The 17,552-nt window shown below is 35.7% G+C and overlaps 1 protein-coding gene, 1 long non-coding RNA gene and 1 pseudogene across 2 annotated transcripts; 1 reads left to right on the top strand and 2 right to left on the bottom strand.

The window, feature by feature from the left end:
* On the bottom strand, positions 1–1,163 carry LOC113286112 (expansin-like A2). The gene is made up of 4 exons (XM_026534821.1): positions 1,019–1,163; positions 795–907; positions 494–684; positions 1–399 (listed from the first exon to the last, which is right to left on the bottom strand). Exons 1-4 carry the CDS (start codon positions 1,146–1,148, stop codon positions 18–20), a joined length of 816 nt encoding a protein of 271 aa, XP_026390606.1. The 5' UTR covers positions 1,149–1,163; the 3' UTR covers positions 1–17.
* A 173-nt stretch (positions 1,164–1,336) lies between these two features.
* LOC113286111 lies at positions 1,337–6,980 on the bottom strand (annotated as a pseudogene).
* Positions 6,981–16,051: 9,071 nt separating this feature from the next.
* Positions 16,052–17,109, top strand: LOC113288237. Its single transcript, XR_003330534.1, has 3 exons — positions 16,052–16,098; positions 16,252–16,340; positions 16,960–17,109. It is a non-coding gene; the product is annotated as an uncharacterized LOC113288237 (long non-coding RNA).
* Positions 17,110–17,552: the final 443 nt, after the last annotated feature.

Below are 17,552 nucleotides of genomic sequence, written 5' to 3'. Positions count from 1 at the left end.
ACATTAAACCGTACTGATCAATCAGTACAATTAGGGGTGCAACCATCTCGCTTATCCATCTGGTCATTCATTTGAACACCCAAATCATAAATCTTTCCGACTTTCCAGTCAGCGGGCACATCTTTGTTGGAAAATACAAAAGATCGATCATATCCATTGTATACAAACAACCTAAAACTTAGACTTCCTTGAGGAGCCTTGTTCATTTCCCAGACTGCTCCATATTTGTGGTCCATATCTCTCTCGATCCTAGTAAAGTTATCTTGTGCATAAGCTGTGACTAGATGAATTCCTGTTTGACCACCTTGGTAGAGGAATGTAAGTACTAAATGATCCGGTTTCTTGCTGCTTTCATCTACTCTCACGGACAAATTCTGGCTCTTGTATTCACAGGGTACCCTATGCACGAAAAACAGACGTATCAGTAACTTAAAAATGGTTATATGCTGTCTAATTAGTTTAGTGAATTACTACTGTAGTAATTTATGATTACCTTATGTAATCCACATCTACAGTTTTGAGTGCTAAGAGCTCTCTGGCTTTACCCTTGGCAGCCATTGAAATATAAGCTCTGTCGCTAAGGATCAAATCCGTATCTGCATTGTTTTTCGTCTGTGTAAGGCTACTGGTGAGAACCACATCAGTACCTCTTCCTCTGCATAGTGTCTTGTTCTTGCAGGTTACCTGTCCGAGAGAAAAATGAATATATGTAAATATATGAACCTTCCGGTGTTGACAAAGAAAATGGGGAGGCAATATTTCTGAAATGGATCGATTAAGGTATTTGTATGTACATGTATGCAGGATCCACAGCCAATACCCTCATCTCCTAGTAAGGAGAGAATACCAGAAGCAATGTATCCATTATTGAAGCCTTTAGCTAGTGAACCATATCCACATGCTCCAGCTGCATTCATCAATTCAATCGGCAATCAACATACATAAACAAAGTTCATTTACTAAAGATCTCTCTAATTGAAACTAGAAAATGAAAATTAGAAGATTAGAATATTCTTACAGCTGATTCCAGTTTTAGATAAAGGGTAATAACCAGCCTTGCTTTTATGCAAACAAAGAGGGTTACAAGGAGCGGCACTCACAGATGAGGAAGCAAGAAACAAGAAGAAAAATACACTAAACAGTGCCATTGATTAGCTATCAATGTAATCTTTGTTTGGTTGTTTGAAGATGAGAAGAAGTTGTTTCTTATTTATAGAACAGAAGACAGCATTGCAGTCTCTAGTTCAGCAGTAGGATATAGATCGCTGATTTGGATGTTGCTAATTTACTAGTAAAATAATCATCTCAATGCTTCTCACATGTGAATGCGCTGGTCAACGCTAATTGATTAATGCAAAGTACTACGAAACAATCAATGTGGATGATTCTTGCTGGTCTCACCGACTGATAATCAGCTCATTAGACAGGAAAGAAACGTGTAGAAAGACTTGTTTATCATTTTTTTTCCCGATAAAGGAAACAGAAAGTAGATCCATGACGATCGAAGAAGTTCAGGATGTAGTAGTAACTGTAGTCCATGTGATGCTGACGACCCAGTAACCAACAAGTTCCCCAATTGCTGCTTCTTACTTGCCTCGAACACTCGTATCACAGTTTCCCAGCAAAAGATAATTGAATTAAAATACCACAAGCAAGGAATGAAATATCTTTAGAGCATCACCTGTGTTGGGACCATAATGCCATAGTTGGTTCAACTTCCACCCAATTTGATGTTAATGCAATCTGAATTATCCAATCAAAACATTTATCCTTGAAGAAAATAAACCCAAGCAGTTTTATAGTTCGACATAAATAGAAAAGTTTAGTTGAACATAGCTAGCTATAGTTTATTTCAAATCATAGCATACTTGCCTACTGTAACATACTATTCATCCGCTTTATATGGATAAGCTTGTCGTAGACGCACCAAGGGAAACTAAGGTAATGAGCCCTATTCATTCCATCATTGTAACGTCCAAAATAACTGGGATGATAAGTAACGTGATACCAGGCTGAAGCTTTGGCATACAAGTCGTCTACTGCTTCATTTGCTGAGATAGCACCACTGTTCTCATCGAACCAAGTTCTTTCTTCCTTCCTCAGAGACCTGAGTCCCAAACTTATAGCTTCCGCGTCTTTCCTGATGTTGAATGATTTCGACATTTTCAGTATACCACCACCAAAAATCTCTGCCTCGGTTTTGATCCCGTAATAATCCAGAAAGTTACCCAACTTGAAATCATATTCTCCTTTGTAGTACTCAGCATCAACTAGGTGATTCTCAAAACCATGAAACTCCATGTCATGATCATAGGATTTCTTTGCCACCTCCAGGGTGAAGGATTTCACACAGCTCATGTTTGGTGCAATATCTTTGACCTGCCTAAACAATCTCCCAATCACTCGGTCTGATATGTAGTTGACCTTATCAAGCTTTTCCATGAAGTCAGGATATGTATCTACACGTAGATGAGAAGGTATTTCTGCAGGTACACCAGTTTTTGGGAAGTCAACAGCAATTGAGAATAACTTGGCAAGCTCTATGCACTGATTGCTCTCAGCCATGCCCGGCTCCTTGTCGGCAAAGGCAACGTGCGTATTCTCAATTACTCCCAAACTATCATTGATCATGTAGTCGGCGAAGTACTGTATGATTTCCTGCCAACAAAAACAGATATATTATTAGTGGACTGCGAATAAGGAAAGCTAATCAAATCTTCATACGCATCCACTGGTTAACAAGTTGGTCGGAAAAGTTTAACAAAATTGGGTTGAATAAACATCGGTACTTGTCAATAGATGCCTACATCACTTCACTGCAAATATTAGGTCTACTATAGAAACTTAAGAGAACCATATTATTTGCAGTTGAATCTTGAAAAACAATAACAAACAAGTATCAAAAGCCGACTGGTAATAGTATTTAGTCTCTTCATATTATGCATAATACAAGATGGTTGCAAGTTTTGCTAAGTGTGTCTCTTCATTTGAACTGGTGAAATATTGCAAGCTACTTAATATGTCAGTACCTAATCTGTGTTATAAATGAAAAGGTTACATGGACACTTCCTTACAAATACATGCACCTTAATAACCTAATGAATTTGTACTTGATTGCTTCACATTTCATACAAATGCCCCATTTCCTCAACAATCTTGATGTAAACCAAGCATCGAAATTTGTTGAGTGGAATAACCAATAAAGCTAATCATCATTTGGAAAATTCATACACACCTCAGTTCCAACATCATGATCCAAGAGCACTGTAGGTGCTGCATCATAATCCATTGGCTGCAGTTGATGAGGTGGAATAAGTTCAGGATCCCAGCAGACAAAGTATACATCACCGTCCAAATCACTCCCAGAACACTCGTTCGGATGGGGTCTGCAATCAATCAGTTGAGCTAATATTAGCAAGTACATACGTACTATCAACGCGGGTGTGATTGGCAATCTAGTACACCAAAATTATTTAAAAAATAAAATGCAGTAGTAACTTATGCATGAAAGAAAAAACTACAATCACCAATGGGTCCACATACATGTGACCCAATTGTGATTTTGGGTTAGATTGCTCTCCATACAATGGCACCGTCCTTGCCACCATCCTTGCCGACAAGGAGCACACTCCATTAACAGTAACCTACTTATCCATTATAATAGTGATACAACAACTGACTAAATATCTGTTAGTTTCAATCATGGATGATGATAGATGGAAGTTGCAAATTCTAGAATGGCTTTAGCGAGGAGACCGTCCACGCCAAAGATCCATCCACGGATCGTATTTATGTGGATCCCGTAAAGCATAAACCAGAGCTTGTTATACACTATGCAGAACTAAGGGGTTGATAGCACTGTACTGCTTTTAACTTCTCATGGTACCCTAGGTGATGCAATCAAATCAACCAACCATCGGAATCAGAGCCAGTAACAAGTTTTAGTTAATTCAAATGAGCCTGAAGTTTAAGACTGATAACTAGGACCGTATCAGATACTACCAGACTACCAGAACAAGAATGTACAGTTAATTATATACAAACCATAAAAAGAGTATAATCTCACCTTTTCCCTTTTTGAGGAAAAACAACACAGTCCACCATAAGGTGCAGAGCTGGCACATCAACCGCCCACAGAACACGCACATCACCGGGGTGCAGGCATGGGTTCTTAGCAACCACTACCTTCCCAACCACAATAAAATTGTTGTCATCCGATCCTTTAAGACAAAGCTTAGAGAAGGAATCTCCGTGAAAATGCTTGCTGCCAACAGAGGAAACTTGAATAAATACCTGGCCATAATCTAAAATTCTCCTTTCCTCAAGGCACCCAATCATAGATCTTCCCCTTGGAATAAATATCCGTGTTCTAGTTCTCAACTCATACAGCTTTGATGCTCGAAATGTTTGGAGCATCATCGAGAGGAATGGCTCTTGATCAGGCTTGTACCCACACAAAAGCATTTCCTTGAGAATATTTGTGCTTTCACCTGGGGACATGATCTCAAGTGTCTCATACGCTCTCAAGGGATCAGTTAAACTCAAATCCAGTTGCTCGATAATTTCTTTCTGTTTTTTTTTCAAATACATAATCTCTGACACCAAGTGTAGACAAAAGGGAGATTACTTGACGATTGAGGAAACACGGCTGATACTTGCTCCAAGCTAAAACATCCAGTTTTGTATTCTGTGACTTGAACTTGCACATGCTCCCCTTCAAAGATAACTTCTTTTTTGATGTGGGATCCACAGAAACAACACCTTTGTAACCACCATATCTAACTTGGAAAGCAGTTGGAGTAAAACCTTCGAGACCACACTTGCTCGCCACTTCGCGTGCAAACTCACTGAAGATTTTTCCAATTCCGTCAGAAAAAGTATATTTAGCTTCATTGCTTTTGATCTCTATATCAGGAATAAGTTCGATTTCATGGGTGTAGACATTTAAGTTTTCTGTTGAGGAGCCAAAAGATTGACCTAATCTTGCAGCATATTTGGCCACATTTCTGATCTCACGAAAATCACCCATCCACTCCCTGATTCTGGATGCAGTAAGCATACCAATTGAAGCAAACATCCATGCTGAATTATCCCGGAGTTGACTTGATGAGAAAGCAAGAAAATCAAACTTCTTATCACCGATGACTATTCCATTTCTCAGTGTTGAAAGTATCCTTCTGTAAAGCCCTGTACGCTTTTCAATGCCATGTGAAGAAATTATGCGCGAAGATAAATCAGCTGAACGTATTTTTTGCCAGTTTTCATCAACAAAAGAAACGCGGATAAAATTATCAATATGCTCATGATAATTACGCAAAACTCTATTGGAAACGTTAACTTCGGGGCCACAGAAGTATACGTTGGAAGGGGTTACTTGAACCCTGCGAACATATACCAACCCGCCATCCAAGGAGATAGCAGGTGATCTAGGATATTTCATCCCTGATCGATACCTTGAGTACTGCTCATTAAGCCACTTCACCGGTGCATAACAGCATTCTCGGTTGTGATACAGTTTCTCCAGGGCACGCTCTATATGATCAGCAGGCGTAAAGCGAGGATCTACCATCCTAAAGAAAGTTTTATCAAGAGTTGGCCCAGAAAGACACCCATTCTGAACCAAGGAACTAACCTTGAAGAGGATCTCGTATGGGAACTCAAGTCCTTGAGGAGATGCAACAATGGGAACCAGATACCAACTCTGAGAAAAAGTAGAACCAGTCTGCAGTGTGAAGCCTTTTTCATCTTCCTTGTAATAAGGAAAATTTTCATGGAAATCAGGGAGATCACAGTTGCATGGGAGTTCCAAACACATAGCAGAAGATTGCCCAATGCAACATGATTGAGTAAAATCTGTGGTTCTAACCCCCTTATCATCAAATGCATCCTTACAATATTGTAAAGCGGAAGCCTCATACACAGAATCTGAAGAAGAAAGATACTTCTTGTAAATCTTAGGAGCTGCAAACATCTGCAAGGTCAAAAGAATCTCAGTGCTCTTAACTTACATGCTTCACATGAAATGACTTATTAAAAAATAAAGGCTCTATGGTTTGAACAATATATGTGCTTCACAAAAAACAGCAAGCAGTGATAAAAATGTCGATATCAAAAATTTAGGACTTGGATTTTACACAAGAGGATCTATTAACATTATATGAAGTAGATATATCCTTGATAAGTTTATATATAAGTAAAATCAAACACAATCTAAATATAAAGCTTCTGAAAAACAGGTGAGAGAGATGTAGGCTGCAAGTAAGATTTACATCAGTAGCTAAATTAGGATTTTCAAAATTACTGAATAATCAACGTCAAAGATAGTAGTTACTTTATTTATAAGTTGATTACTACCACGGTACACATATAACTACTTGTCGGAGCTATAAAAAGGAAAGAAAGAAACAAAAATGAAAATCTGAAACTGTAGGAATTCTTTAGCTACCTGAATTAGGAGTATCTGCGTACTTCGATTCTTTGGGCGATGTAAATGAATCCGCCAAATGCTCTCGTAAGAAAGTTCAAGCCTATAGTTCACATCACGATAAGATAAAAGAAAACTTAATTTACGAAACCCGAACTCGAAATCCACTATCACATCGAGTCCCTTCCAAATTACGTGAAAACAATCATCAGAAACCTGGCACCCAAAATGCAGAGCAGGGGCCTGTAAATGAAACATTGAAACCCTTGGCTTTGGTACAACATCACGCGCCAAATCCCTAACTTTTAAATATGACTTGCCATAATAGAGCCGTTGATTTATCAAAGAAGATATAAGTCCCGCATCTTGTTTGCTTATGAATTGCACATTTGCAAAAACTCTAGGATTTAGCCCCTTATTTTTGGACTTCGGAATATCTAGTGCATACACAGTTCCCTTGCCAGTGTAGTTCTCCAGGAATTCTTTTACCATTTCTGCATTCACATAAGAAGGGAAACCGTAGACTTGAATTGTCCTTCCCATCCTCTTCTCTATTATCCCCTGTTACAAACCAAGTTAAAAATCATGAAGACATATTCCAGATTACATACATCAATTACTAAAATAATCTTTTATTAGGCACAAAAAAGAAATTTCAACCAACAGAAAACTTTTATCCAACATGACATCTATAAATGAAAGTACACAACATACTTCCAAATTCAAATTGTAAAAAGAAGATTGACCTTTTTGTTTTAGCAGTAGCAGAATACCAAAAAGACAAAACAAAAGATATCTTCGAAGATCTTTAACATTTTGGGAACCTTGGAAGATCGTAATATTATGCATTTTGTTAAATTGAGACCACATATAAGAAATGATAAATTGGAGCGTTCACATCATCAATAGCATTCCAACATTTGCAGTATGGGTCACTAGGATCCTACACTACATCAAGCAAGCAAAGAGTATCTGTTATTTCAAGAAAATCACTGACGAAATGAAAGGTATGCGAATGTCGTCAATCTTAGACAGCCCAACTGCACACTGCACTTCCTAATCCAAAAAGTCGCAATTTTCAAACATACCCCGGTTCCAATGTATAACGTGAAAATGAAAACGACCGTGTAATATCTTTTCAAAGGGCGGATGTTGAAACCACTTGTTCAATACTTCAACTTATCTTTTTCTTTCAGCACCCATTCAAATACCTTTTCCTTCTCTACACTAAATCCATCAGCAGCTTCTTACTCTCAGATTGGTTTGTCAGTTGTTTGAAGAGCATTAATGTGTTATGAGCCATCATTGTATTACACTATATTTATACGAATGATAAGTCAATGGTATGGTAGAGACCATCTATCATTCGTCTTGACATTCTGTAACCTTTTTAGTCAGTGGCAGATTTACTATGATTCTAGTGTTGACATCCCAGATAGCCCAAACAGAATTGTAATGAATACATCCAAGTATGACATCACATTGTATATTTAGACTTATGGGAATCCTCCACCTGTGAGACGGTTTTCAAGCCTAGTAACACTAAATTAATGTCATTTGGTATCTAACTAGAACATTACATCAGGTATACGACTAATGTAGTCTAAGCAACAATTTTTTGTTGCTCTTTCCCAAATTCACAAAGAAGGTTAATCGCCAACACAGTATATGGTAATGAATGTAAGAGCTATTGACGACACAGGATCAGATTCAGATACAAAGCTTTTTTGTCAAACCCCACTGAGGCCATGCATAGGACTCTTGAACCCCTTGTAACCTAGTGTTTAAGATAATTTCCATTCACTATCAACAATTATTTACAAACCTAGATAAAAAAAATGCTACTCATGATCAAGGGTTGGTAGCCAACAGTTGTATCCTAATTTTGTTCCATGAAGCAACAACAAAGAATAAAAAGCAAAATTATTCTGAATATATCGACAATTTTAAGGATCAGAGAGTTTCAATTTACCCATGACTATGAAGTGGTTGAAAATTAAAGAGAAAAGTTGGAGTTAGAGAATGAAAAGTAACAACTAATGAGTGCTGAAGCAAGTCCTTGCTAACTCAGTGAATCCCCTCCTCCACCGGGTCCAAACCCACCACCATGACTCGTCTTCGTCGTCTTCCATTGGCTAAGTTGACACGGTAATGCTTCTCTAATAGCTTTATACTTGTACTTACACTCTATTTACACTGTTTTGGGGTGTTTTAGAATTCTACTCACTCTTTCAGTTCCGTTTTTTTCCCAGCAATTTTTTTTTTGTTAATCTATAATTCAGGGTTTTATTAAAAAAAAATGTGGAAGATAACTAAATTGGAACACATCAATTAAAGAGCTTACGTACCCACAGGAGAGTTTAACGTGCCGGAGTGCTGCTGGGATCGATCAAAAATCAAGTCCCAAATGAGCGCCTCTTACGTATTGTCTCTTGTCGTGCCTCGCTGAAATATGCATGAAATGACAATAAAAATCAACCTTATAGTCAGTGTTGGCAAATGCAAGTATTGAGATTCAAAAATACTCGCCGAGCAAAAAAAAAAAAACTAGTTAATCCGAACAAGTAGATGTAGATGGAGTGTAGTTCTCTTTGTTGGTTCATATATATATATATGGTCATTTTCTTCCCTATCGGTTGAACTTCTGTTAGTGTTAATTGAGTCCATAAAAATTAGTCTCCATACATCCACTTTCATATGTCAAAGTAAGTAATTAATCCTCATCGTGAATGAAAACGTAATTATTATAGAGGTATGACTTCTCATTTCGTTTGCTCCACATACAAATAGTTCATCTGCATGGAAACTAGCTTCTACAGTTCTACGCTTAGTTTGTTTGTTTTTCTTATCAAGTGTGTTATATAATTTTATTCGTCAAAGGACTACGAAAAAGAGATTAGAAGGAAAACTTAACTTTATTCTAGTCCCCTTAATCTTTGTAAGTGTATCTAAGATTCTAAACAAATTGTGGAAGAGAAGAGAATCCAAAAGAGTTAACCTCGTATGGGGTATGGCTGACTTCACATCTCCTTTTTAACTTCGAGAGAAATGAGTAGTGACTCTAAAGAGAGAGAGGTCAAGGGTCTACTCCCAAATTTTGCAATACTTATCCGATTTCCCCAACCACATTACATGTGTCGATCCATGCGAAGCAAGAAAAAGTGTCCAACGCTCCTCCTTGAAATTTATACGGTGGAGTGGAGGCCACTGGCCAGGATGAAACTTGTTTTTATTGGACCAACACCCGGTGATACATCAAGAGCCAGCTGGCTGGGAAGTTAGGCAGGATAAACCTTGTTGATTAACGTCATAAGTCCTCGTAAACTAACCACTACGGAACTAATGAAATAAAACAGCTCAACTCCAATGTGAAACTGTGCAAGAGAAGAGAACTCAAAGAGTTGTAACCTCGTATTAACTTTCGATCAAAAAGCTAAAGAGATAGGTCAAGGGTCTGATACCAATTTTGCCATACTTATCCCATTTCCTTAAACACATGACATGTGTCCCGCTCCAATTCGAAACGTCAAGGTGCCAACTGTGAAGTTAGGCAGGATTAAGCATTGCAACATCATCAATAATGCTCTTAAATTAAATACATTTTCTTCCGTCAAAATCTAATACTAGGTGTAGATATTTTGATTGGGAGCTAAAAATAAAAATAGGAAAATTAATAAAATTTAAAATACTAAGTCAGGCAAATTAAAGAAATCAAAATTAACAAAATCTAACACGACAACCATTTATTGTAATCCCACTCTGGTCTACATTAATCTTTTAAAAATTATATATGTTTACAGTGGTAGTGAAATGAATCTCAAATAATAGCTTTCCGTCATGAGTGTTAACCTTCATAAGAAGTATCATTTCTATCTTCCCCGACGTCCAGCCTGCCACTGGTATGTAAGTCTATTTGGTTCATTATATTGCAACCACTGGAACAGTTTTGATATAATGATGCAACTATTGTATTACAGTGTCAATTTACAAAAAAAAATGTATTACTGTGTGTAGAGAATTTTTACACATATTTTAGCATTTTATAGATTTCGTATGAATATCTAAGTGGACCAATCATGGTATAGGTTCTCTTCAATTCACCATTGGACCTCCTTATGATCTTCCCACTTCGCCCATTCCCGTCCCGTGTATCATGAGTACACCCAACTTGTAATCTGGATTAACATTATTTGGACACCCAATTCTAACCCATCCAAGGCCAATCACAAACAGTACTACTAAAATGAAAATATTTAAATGAACATACGATACCAAAGCCGTTCGTATTAGTATGAGTAGTGGCCATGCTGTCCCTATTCTGTCAAGAACCTAAGGATTCAGATATACTATATTGCTTATGTCTGTTTCCGCCTTCCCGTCATTTCCTGCAATTGCAGCTGACATCAACTTCATTTCTAGTGTTCCCAATACTTTCAAAGAAAAGAAAAAAAAAAAAAAAGAGAACAGGGAAATGTTAATTTTTTTTAAAGAAGAGTAATAATGTACCAGTAATTCCATGAAAATGTGAATATTATTAAACCCTATGCAGCACATTGTTGCCTATTATCCATTGAGGACGGATATCAAATCAATTAAAAAAAGAAGAAACATTAGTATGAGAAGGAAATCAAAGTCATCAAGTGCAACAACAACAATACCAAAAATGAAATTACTCCTACGAATAAAAAATATTGAAGAACAGAATCAACAGATAAATAGAGGAAAACTTCATGATGTCAACTTACATAATCACAACAAAGAGATAATTGACTGTTCTAGATTTTTTTTGTAACCGACATTGGTTAAACTTGTGCATACTTTTCCTAAACATGTATCAGTGTATACATCCTTTCATACAGGAGGCTTGGATGCAGATACAGCTAAAGTTAATAACAAAAACGTATTGTCACAGAAATTATATTTAGCTTTAGACCAGTCTGGTTGTAACATATTATGTCAACTGACTGCCAATTGGTAGACGAATATTGTCTTAATCAAGATACTTACCTCACGGTATACTACTCAACTTGAGAGGTGCAATACTTTTACTTCCTTCACTAAACCCATAAACATGGACATGCAGCATATGCCTGCATCAAGAATTAATTAAAGGGCCATATAATTGATAACATTTATCCAGTGAACAGAATAAGTATTCAATAACATCAAAAACAAAATTGAAATCTCAAACAATATTGAATAACGTCAAAAACTGACCATAAAGGAATCTGAATTTGATTAAAAAAAATTTATGACTATGGTTTCTATCCACGATTTTACCGAAACATAGATTTATATAGATAATCCGACAGGACTCTAACACCGATAAAAAAAGAATACATATGAAGTCATCAGATCATAATATAGGTGACCTAAAATAAGAAAAATAATCAAAAGAAACCAATTGGATACTTTTTACAAACCCTAACCAAAAGAAACTGAAAAGAACTAACCGCAAAGAAACAATCTGTATTACTCCCTTTTTTTCTTTCAGTCGCTAGCTCCACATCTGTACTCAATAACACTAAAACATTAACCTCTGCAATAATACAAAGTAGATTAGTAATGATCGAGGAAAAGAGAGGAGGAGAAAGAGGAAAATAGGGTTTGGAAATAAGGTTTTACATCTTTTAATAAAAGTGGGGAGGAAAACCGGGGGTCGAAAATACCAACAAAAAAAGGGGGGGGGGGGAATATCGTCAAAATAATTTAATTTGTTCCATAATTTTTACTTATTTTTAATTTGGTCAATAATAATTTAAAATTATAAAACAGATAAAATTACTCTTCTGTGTTAAATTTTACTTATTTTCTTGTAGTAGTTAATTCGTCAAAATGAACTCCTATTAATTTTTAGTTATTGTTTTAGAAAACATATAAACCAGAGTTCATTCCAGAAATGAACTCCTTATAAAAACCTAAAAAAACCAGAGTTCATTCCAGAAATGAACTCCATATAAAAACCTAAAAAAAACAGAGTTCATTCCAGAAATGAACTCCATATAAAAGCCTAAAAAACAGAGTTCATTCCAGAAATGAACTCCATATAAAAACCTAAAAAAACAAAGTTCATTCCAGAAATGAACTCCATATAAAAACCTAAAAAAACAGAGTTCATTCCAGAAATGAACTCTATATAAAAACCTAAAAAAACAGAGTTCATTCCAGAAATGAACTCCATATAAAAACCTAAACACACAAATCTTCATCCTCTTCATCATCTTTATCGATTACATCTTAAGCAGCAACAACAACAACAAAACACATAAATCTTCATCTTCAAACAGCGGCAACAGAGTTATATGGTTTGACTAGTTCATCTTCAACATCAACATATTTCTAGGGTTCATCTTCAACAACAAACACCAGCAGAGAATCATATTTGACGAGTTCATCTACAATAGCAAACAAATTTCATCGTCGTCTTCATCAGCAGATTTGAGTTTGTCATCTTCAAACGTCATCTTCATCTTCAACAGCAAACAAACACGAGTTCATATCTAAAAAATCTTCAAACAAACGTCGTTTTCGTCGTCTTCATCTTCAACAATGACGAGTTCATCTTCAACATCTTTAAAAGATACAACAGCAGATCAAATCTTCAAAAAAATTGTTTACATCTTCAAACAGTAGCAGGAAGAAAATAAAAAGAAAAAGAGAGAGAAATTCTAGATCTGAAAATATAGGAGAGAGAAAGTAAATCTGGGAACGATTTCTTCTCTCTTACTTTTTGACTATATATATGGTCCTAATCTAAAAGGGTATTTCTGCCACTACAAGATGACAATTACATCATCCATGACATCACCCTAGGACCAAATCATAATTTATAGGACCAAACTATAATATATTTTCCCAAAAAGGACCAAACAGACAGTTGACTGAGTCAACTGGACCAAACGCTCTCTAATATATTATTTCTAGGACCATATGATATTTCCTACAAAAAAATGGAGAAAAAAGTGGGGTCGATATTACGAAAAATTGGTGCTTGGAAAAAACCAAAGATTCTTATTGGCTGAAATATACTCTGGTGGGGCCAGAATCTCTAGGAAGAGAGCTTTGTTCAGCTTTTAACCATATGAGAGGAAATTCACCTGAAATCATATTATTAATTGATTAATTAATTAATGTGTTTGGTTGGAGTTAATTCTATGGAATTAGCCATTTTTCCATGGAAACAATTTGTTTTCCATCGTTTGGTTAAAAATCTAATTCCAAGGAATTATAGAAAAAGTATGGTCTAAAGTATGTTTTAGACTTAATTCCATAGAATTTCATGGAAAATCTTTTCCCACCTTCGTCAGGAAACTGATTTTGTGGAATACACTACTTTCCATGGAATTGGTTTCTTTATCAGTTATCAAACACAGACTTAGAGGTTTAGGTGTTCTGAAATACAGTAAATCTTTTTTCTACTTCTTTTTTCTTCGGGTTTCGGCTTTATATTTTCTTCTTATTAGTAAATTCTCATACTGAGTTCAGTTTTAAAATGAAAAAAAGAACTTATAAGTTACAAAAGACAATTATAGAGGGATATATTCTTCCTGTTAAGTCTTCCTGTTAACAATTTGGTTTGAAAAACACGAAACAACATGATCTCATATAATAGTGGAAAAAGTTCCTACTTGGTTTGCGTTTAATGTATATGGTTTGCCAGTCCGCCCGCAACCTGAATACCTTCTCTATAGATATTTTTTAGTGTGTGTTGTGGAATCTTTCTCATTCGTGGTTGAATTATGTTATCACATCGAATATGTAACGAGGCATTTCATTATGGTGGTGAGGAAGTGGATTAGATTTTGAGTCTATTTCAAAGCAAATATTGTCCCATTGTTGATCTATCGTTGTCCTTACCGCTATGATTGTAGAACATGTCTCTTCTGTTTAAGTAGTTGTGATCTCTAAATTTTGTGGTATGGTTGGTAGAATTGTCGTTTAGGTGCCTCTGCAGATGAAACCCCCTCATGTACAATGAAAATAAATTATTTTTAGAAGGAATTTGTTTTAGCAAAGACCCAATGATACCCGCGTATTTTACCAGGTCCAGTTCCCGTTCATCAGATTATGGCCAGAACCCAGAAGGGAACCCGTTTCTTATAAAAGGTCTGGGTTCGTATCCTACAGTACCCGGAAGGAACCAGACGCACTGACAGCCTTAAATTTAGACAATAGGCTTTATCAATATGTCATCTTGTCTAGTGTTCATTCCTTATAAAATTCTAGGTAAACTATTTCGTTCAATTTTTCCAAGTAAAATTCTCGATTCTCATTATTTTTATTCTAGCAGAATCTCACTGGGATGGTATCCATTTTATCACTCGGTTTCTTACGTATATGGAATACAATCATATGATAAGTAGCAAGGCCACCAAAAACAAAATGAGCAAGTACAATTCTACTAGGTTCATTTAGGAACTTCGATGTCCAATTTGAAAGTTTATCATCGTACATGTCAATCAAGAAGGTGAAAGATTGGATCTTACTCTTTTGTAAAATAAGGGGATACTCCTACGTGCTTGTCATTTAAGGAAAACTTTTAATATTCGGAAAATAAGGTATGTCGTCCCCAGTCTGATTACTCACACCTTCACTAAAAACAATATCAGATTTTTGGAAATTAACATACTTACCTGAAAATTTGTTAAATTGTTTAATGATACTAGATAGATTGCCTAGCTTCATCTCCATTGGGTTTAGGAAAAAATCAAACCATTATCAACCAAAAACCAAAAAGAAAACAACATGACAATGATTATAAGCTTTCATAACATGAAAATGATTATTATTATTTTTTATTAAAGCATTTGAGAAAAATTCCATGCACATGATTAACAAGTATGTGATCTCCCTGTCCAAGACGTATCTTGGGAATGAAAGTCTTACCTACAGAACCATTTAGCAAAATAAAAATGGAGATAACCCCAATCATGTTACAAAAATCCCTACTTGAACCAAATTTTCAAACGTACTATCTAAAAAATTCTTTTCAATTCTATCAAAGACTTTTGACATATCTAATTTAATTGGCATCCGTTAATCATCAAAGAAATCAACCAAGTCATGAACTACAATTATGTTATCAGTTACGCATCTCCGTAGTATGAATGCGGTTTCAAATTGAGCAATAATTTTTTTAAAGAGAGATTTTATTTTAATGGCTATCAGTTTAGAAATGACACAGATGACAACTTTTTGATTATAAAATACACAACATTCTCCTTATATTTTTTATTGGGAATTAGAGACATAAATGGGGGGAGGGGATGACATGTGCCATCGTGACCAAATCGTTACCAGTGGTATTCCACATGACCTGATAAAAGTCAGGAGGTAATTTATCAAGTCCTAGTGTAGTCCATAGTTTCATACCAAATACAGTGGCCCTAGTCTCGTCTGCAATAGGAATATTAATAACTTATCATTATTATTAGATTATGATTCAATTCATCGCATTCTTATGTTTCAAAAGATGTGCTTTTCTTCTCCTAAAAATACCCAGGATGAATTGGATGCTATCCAAAAGGATTTTTGGTGGCAAAAGAAGGAAAATGATAAAGATTTATATTTAAAAGCCTGGAGTTTTATCTATACAAGTAAGAAAAGTGGGGGGTTAGGTGTTAATAACCCGCAAAAATTCAATTTGGCTCCGCTGATTAGACTTGGTTGAAGATGTAAGTATTTTCCTAAACAAAACCCTTATTGCTGAAGAAGAAATTTGTTAAATCTAGGGTGTGGAGTAGTATATGTAAATGTCTTAGAGTTATTAAAGAAAATTATTGCTGGGATATTGGAAAATGTGATAATATTAAAGTTTGGTATGATAGATGGTTGCCTGATGGAACGTCCCCAATCCCTAAATGTGGTGTCTTAGTAGATAATAATCTAAAAGTGGTTGATCTTATAAAACCTCGAGGTAAGTGAAATTTCAATTTGATAGACTCTTTATTTGATTCTGTGTATTGAGCCATCTTCTCTCTTAATAGGAGAGATACTAGGAAATGGATTGACACTAGAGATGGAATAGTGTTAGTTAAATATGCATATAATTTTCGTTGTAACATCAATAATAACAATATTTTTGTAGGTTGGGTAAAAATTTGGAAACTCAATGTTATTCCAAGAGTTAAAAGGCCTTAACTGACTGTTTACTTGTCAGAGAAAAAATTGGTAGATTTGTTCATATTGACGTTAATTCTCCATGTGTAATTATCATAATGTTCAAAGTGTTAGTCATTTGTTTCGTGAGTGTGTATTCACAAAAGCAATATGTAAAACTTTATCTAAGCAGCCAGTTTTTACTTCTGGAACTCATATGAATTTTAAAGATTGGATTACCAGTGGGTTAACCATAATGGATACAAAGATATGATAGCTTGTGTTTTATTTGGAAATACAGATGCAAAGCATTTCTCGGAAAGAAAAATCCAGATCCTAAAGAGCTTATGATAGACACATTTTTGTGTCTGATTTATCTCAATTTTATATATTGTTAGTGCTAATTTTTGTACTTATTATATTTTATGTGTATATAGGTGTTTTTGGAGAAATAAAAATTGGCTTGAAAAGTGATGTTCTGCATCCCCGAAGAAAATTACTAAAGACACCCCAACTTTGGATAAGGGAACCCCCAGAAGTGTGTTGAAGACCCCCAGATAAGTTATAAATGTATCCCCAAAAGTACTAAAGGCACCCAGGGCAGTTGTTAAAGGGACCCCGCAGTCGGATAATGGACAACCTTCTTCTTCATTCGAATTTCAAGTTTTTGCGGGAAACTAATGCAGCAAAGGGGCAGAGTTAGGGTTGAAGATTTGACGGTGTTCTACCGAGATCCAATCGCTGAAATTTTGTGTATCTGCTCCACTGAGCTTAACTGGCGTGGTATGGGCTTTAAAATCAGTTAACGTTGGATGGAATCGTGGAGTTGAAGCAAAACAGTGAGAATTCTCGGGTTTATCTGCAACATTTCCTGGCAGAGTTTTGGGGAATTTTAGGTGAGACTCAATGATGGATTAAGATTGGATTCGTCCTATTTGACTTAAACAGGTTTGGTAATACCTGTTTGTACCCAAAATTACTTCTAGGCACAAAACACAATTTATTTCATGGAAAATTAGGGTTATAAAAT

This window comes from Papaver somniferum, chromosome 6 (assembly GCF_003573695.1).
Source record: "Papaver somniferum cultivar HN1 chromosome 6, ASM357369v1, whole genome shotgun sequence".
NCBI lineage: Eukaryota > Viridiplantae > Streptophyta > Magnoliopsida > Ranunculales > Papaveraceae > Papaver > Papaver somniferum.
This window is presented reverse-complemented; position numbering and strand designations above follow the sequence as displayed.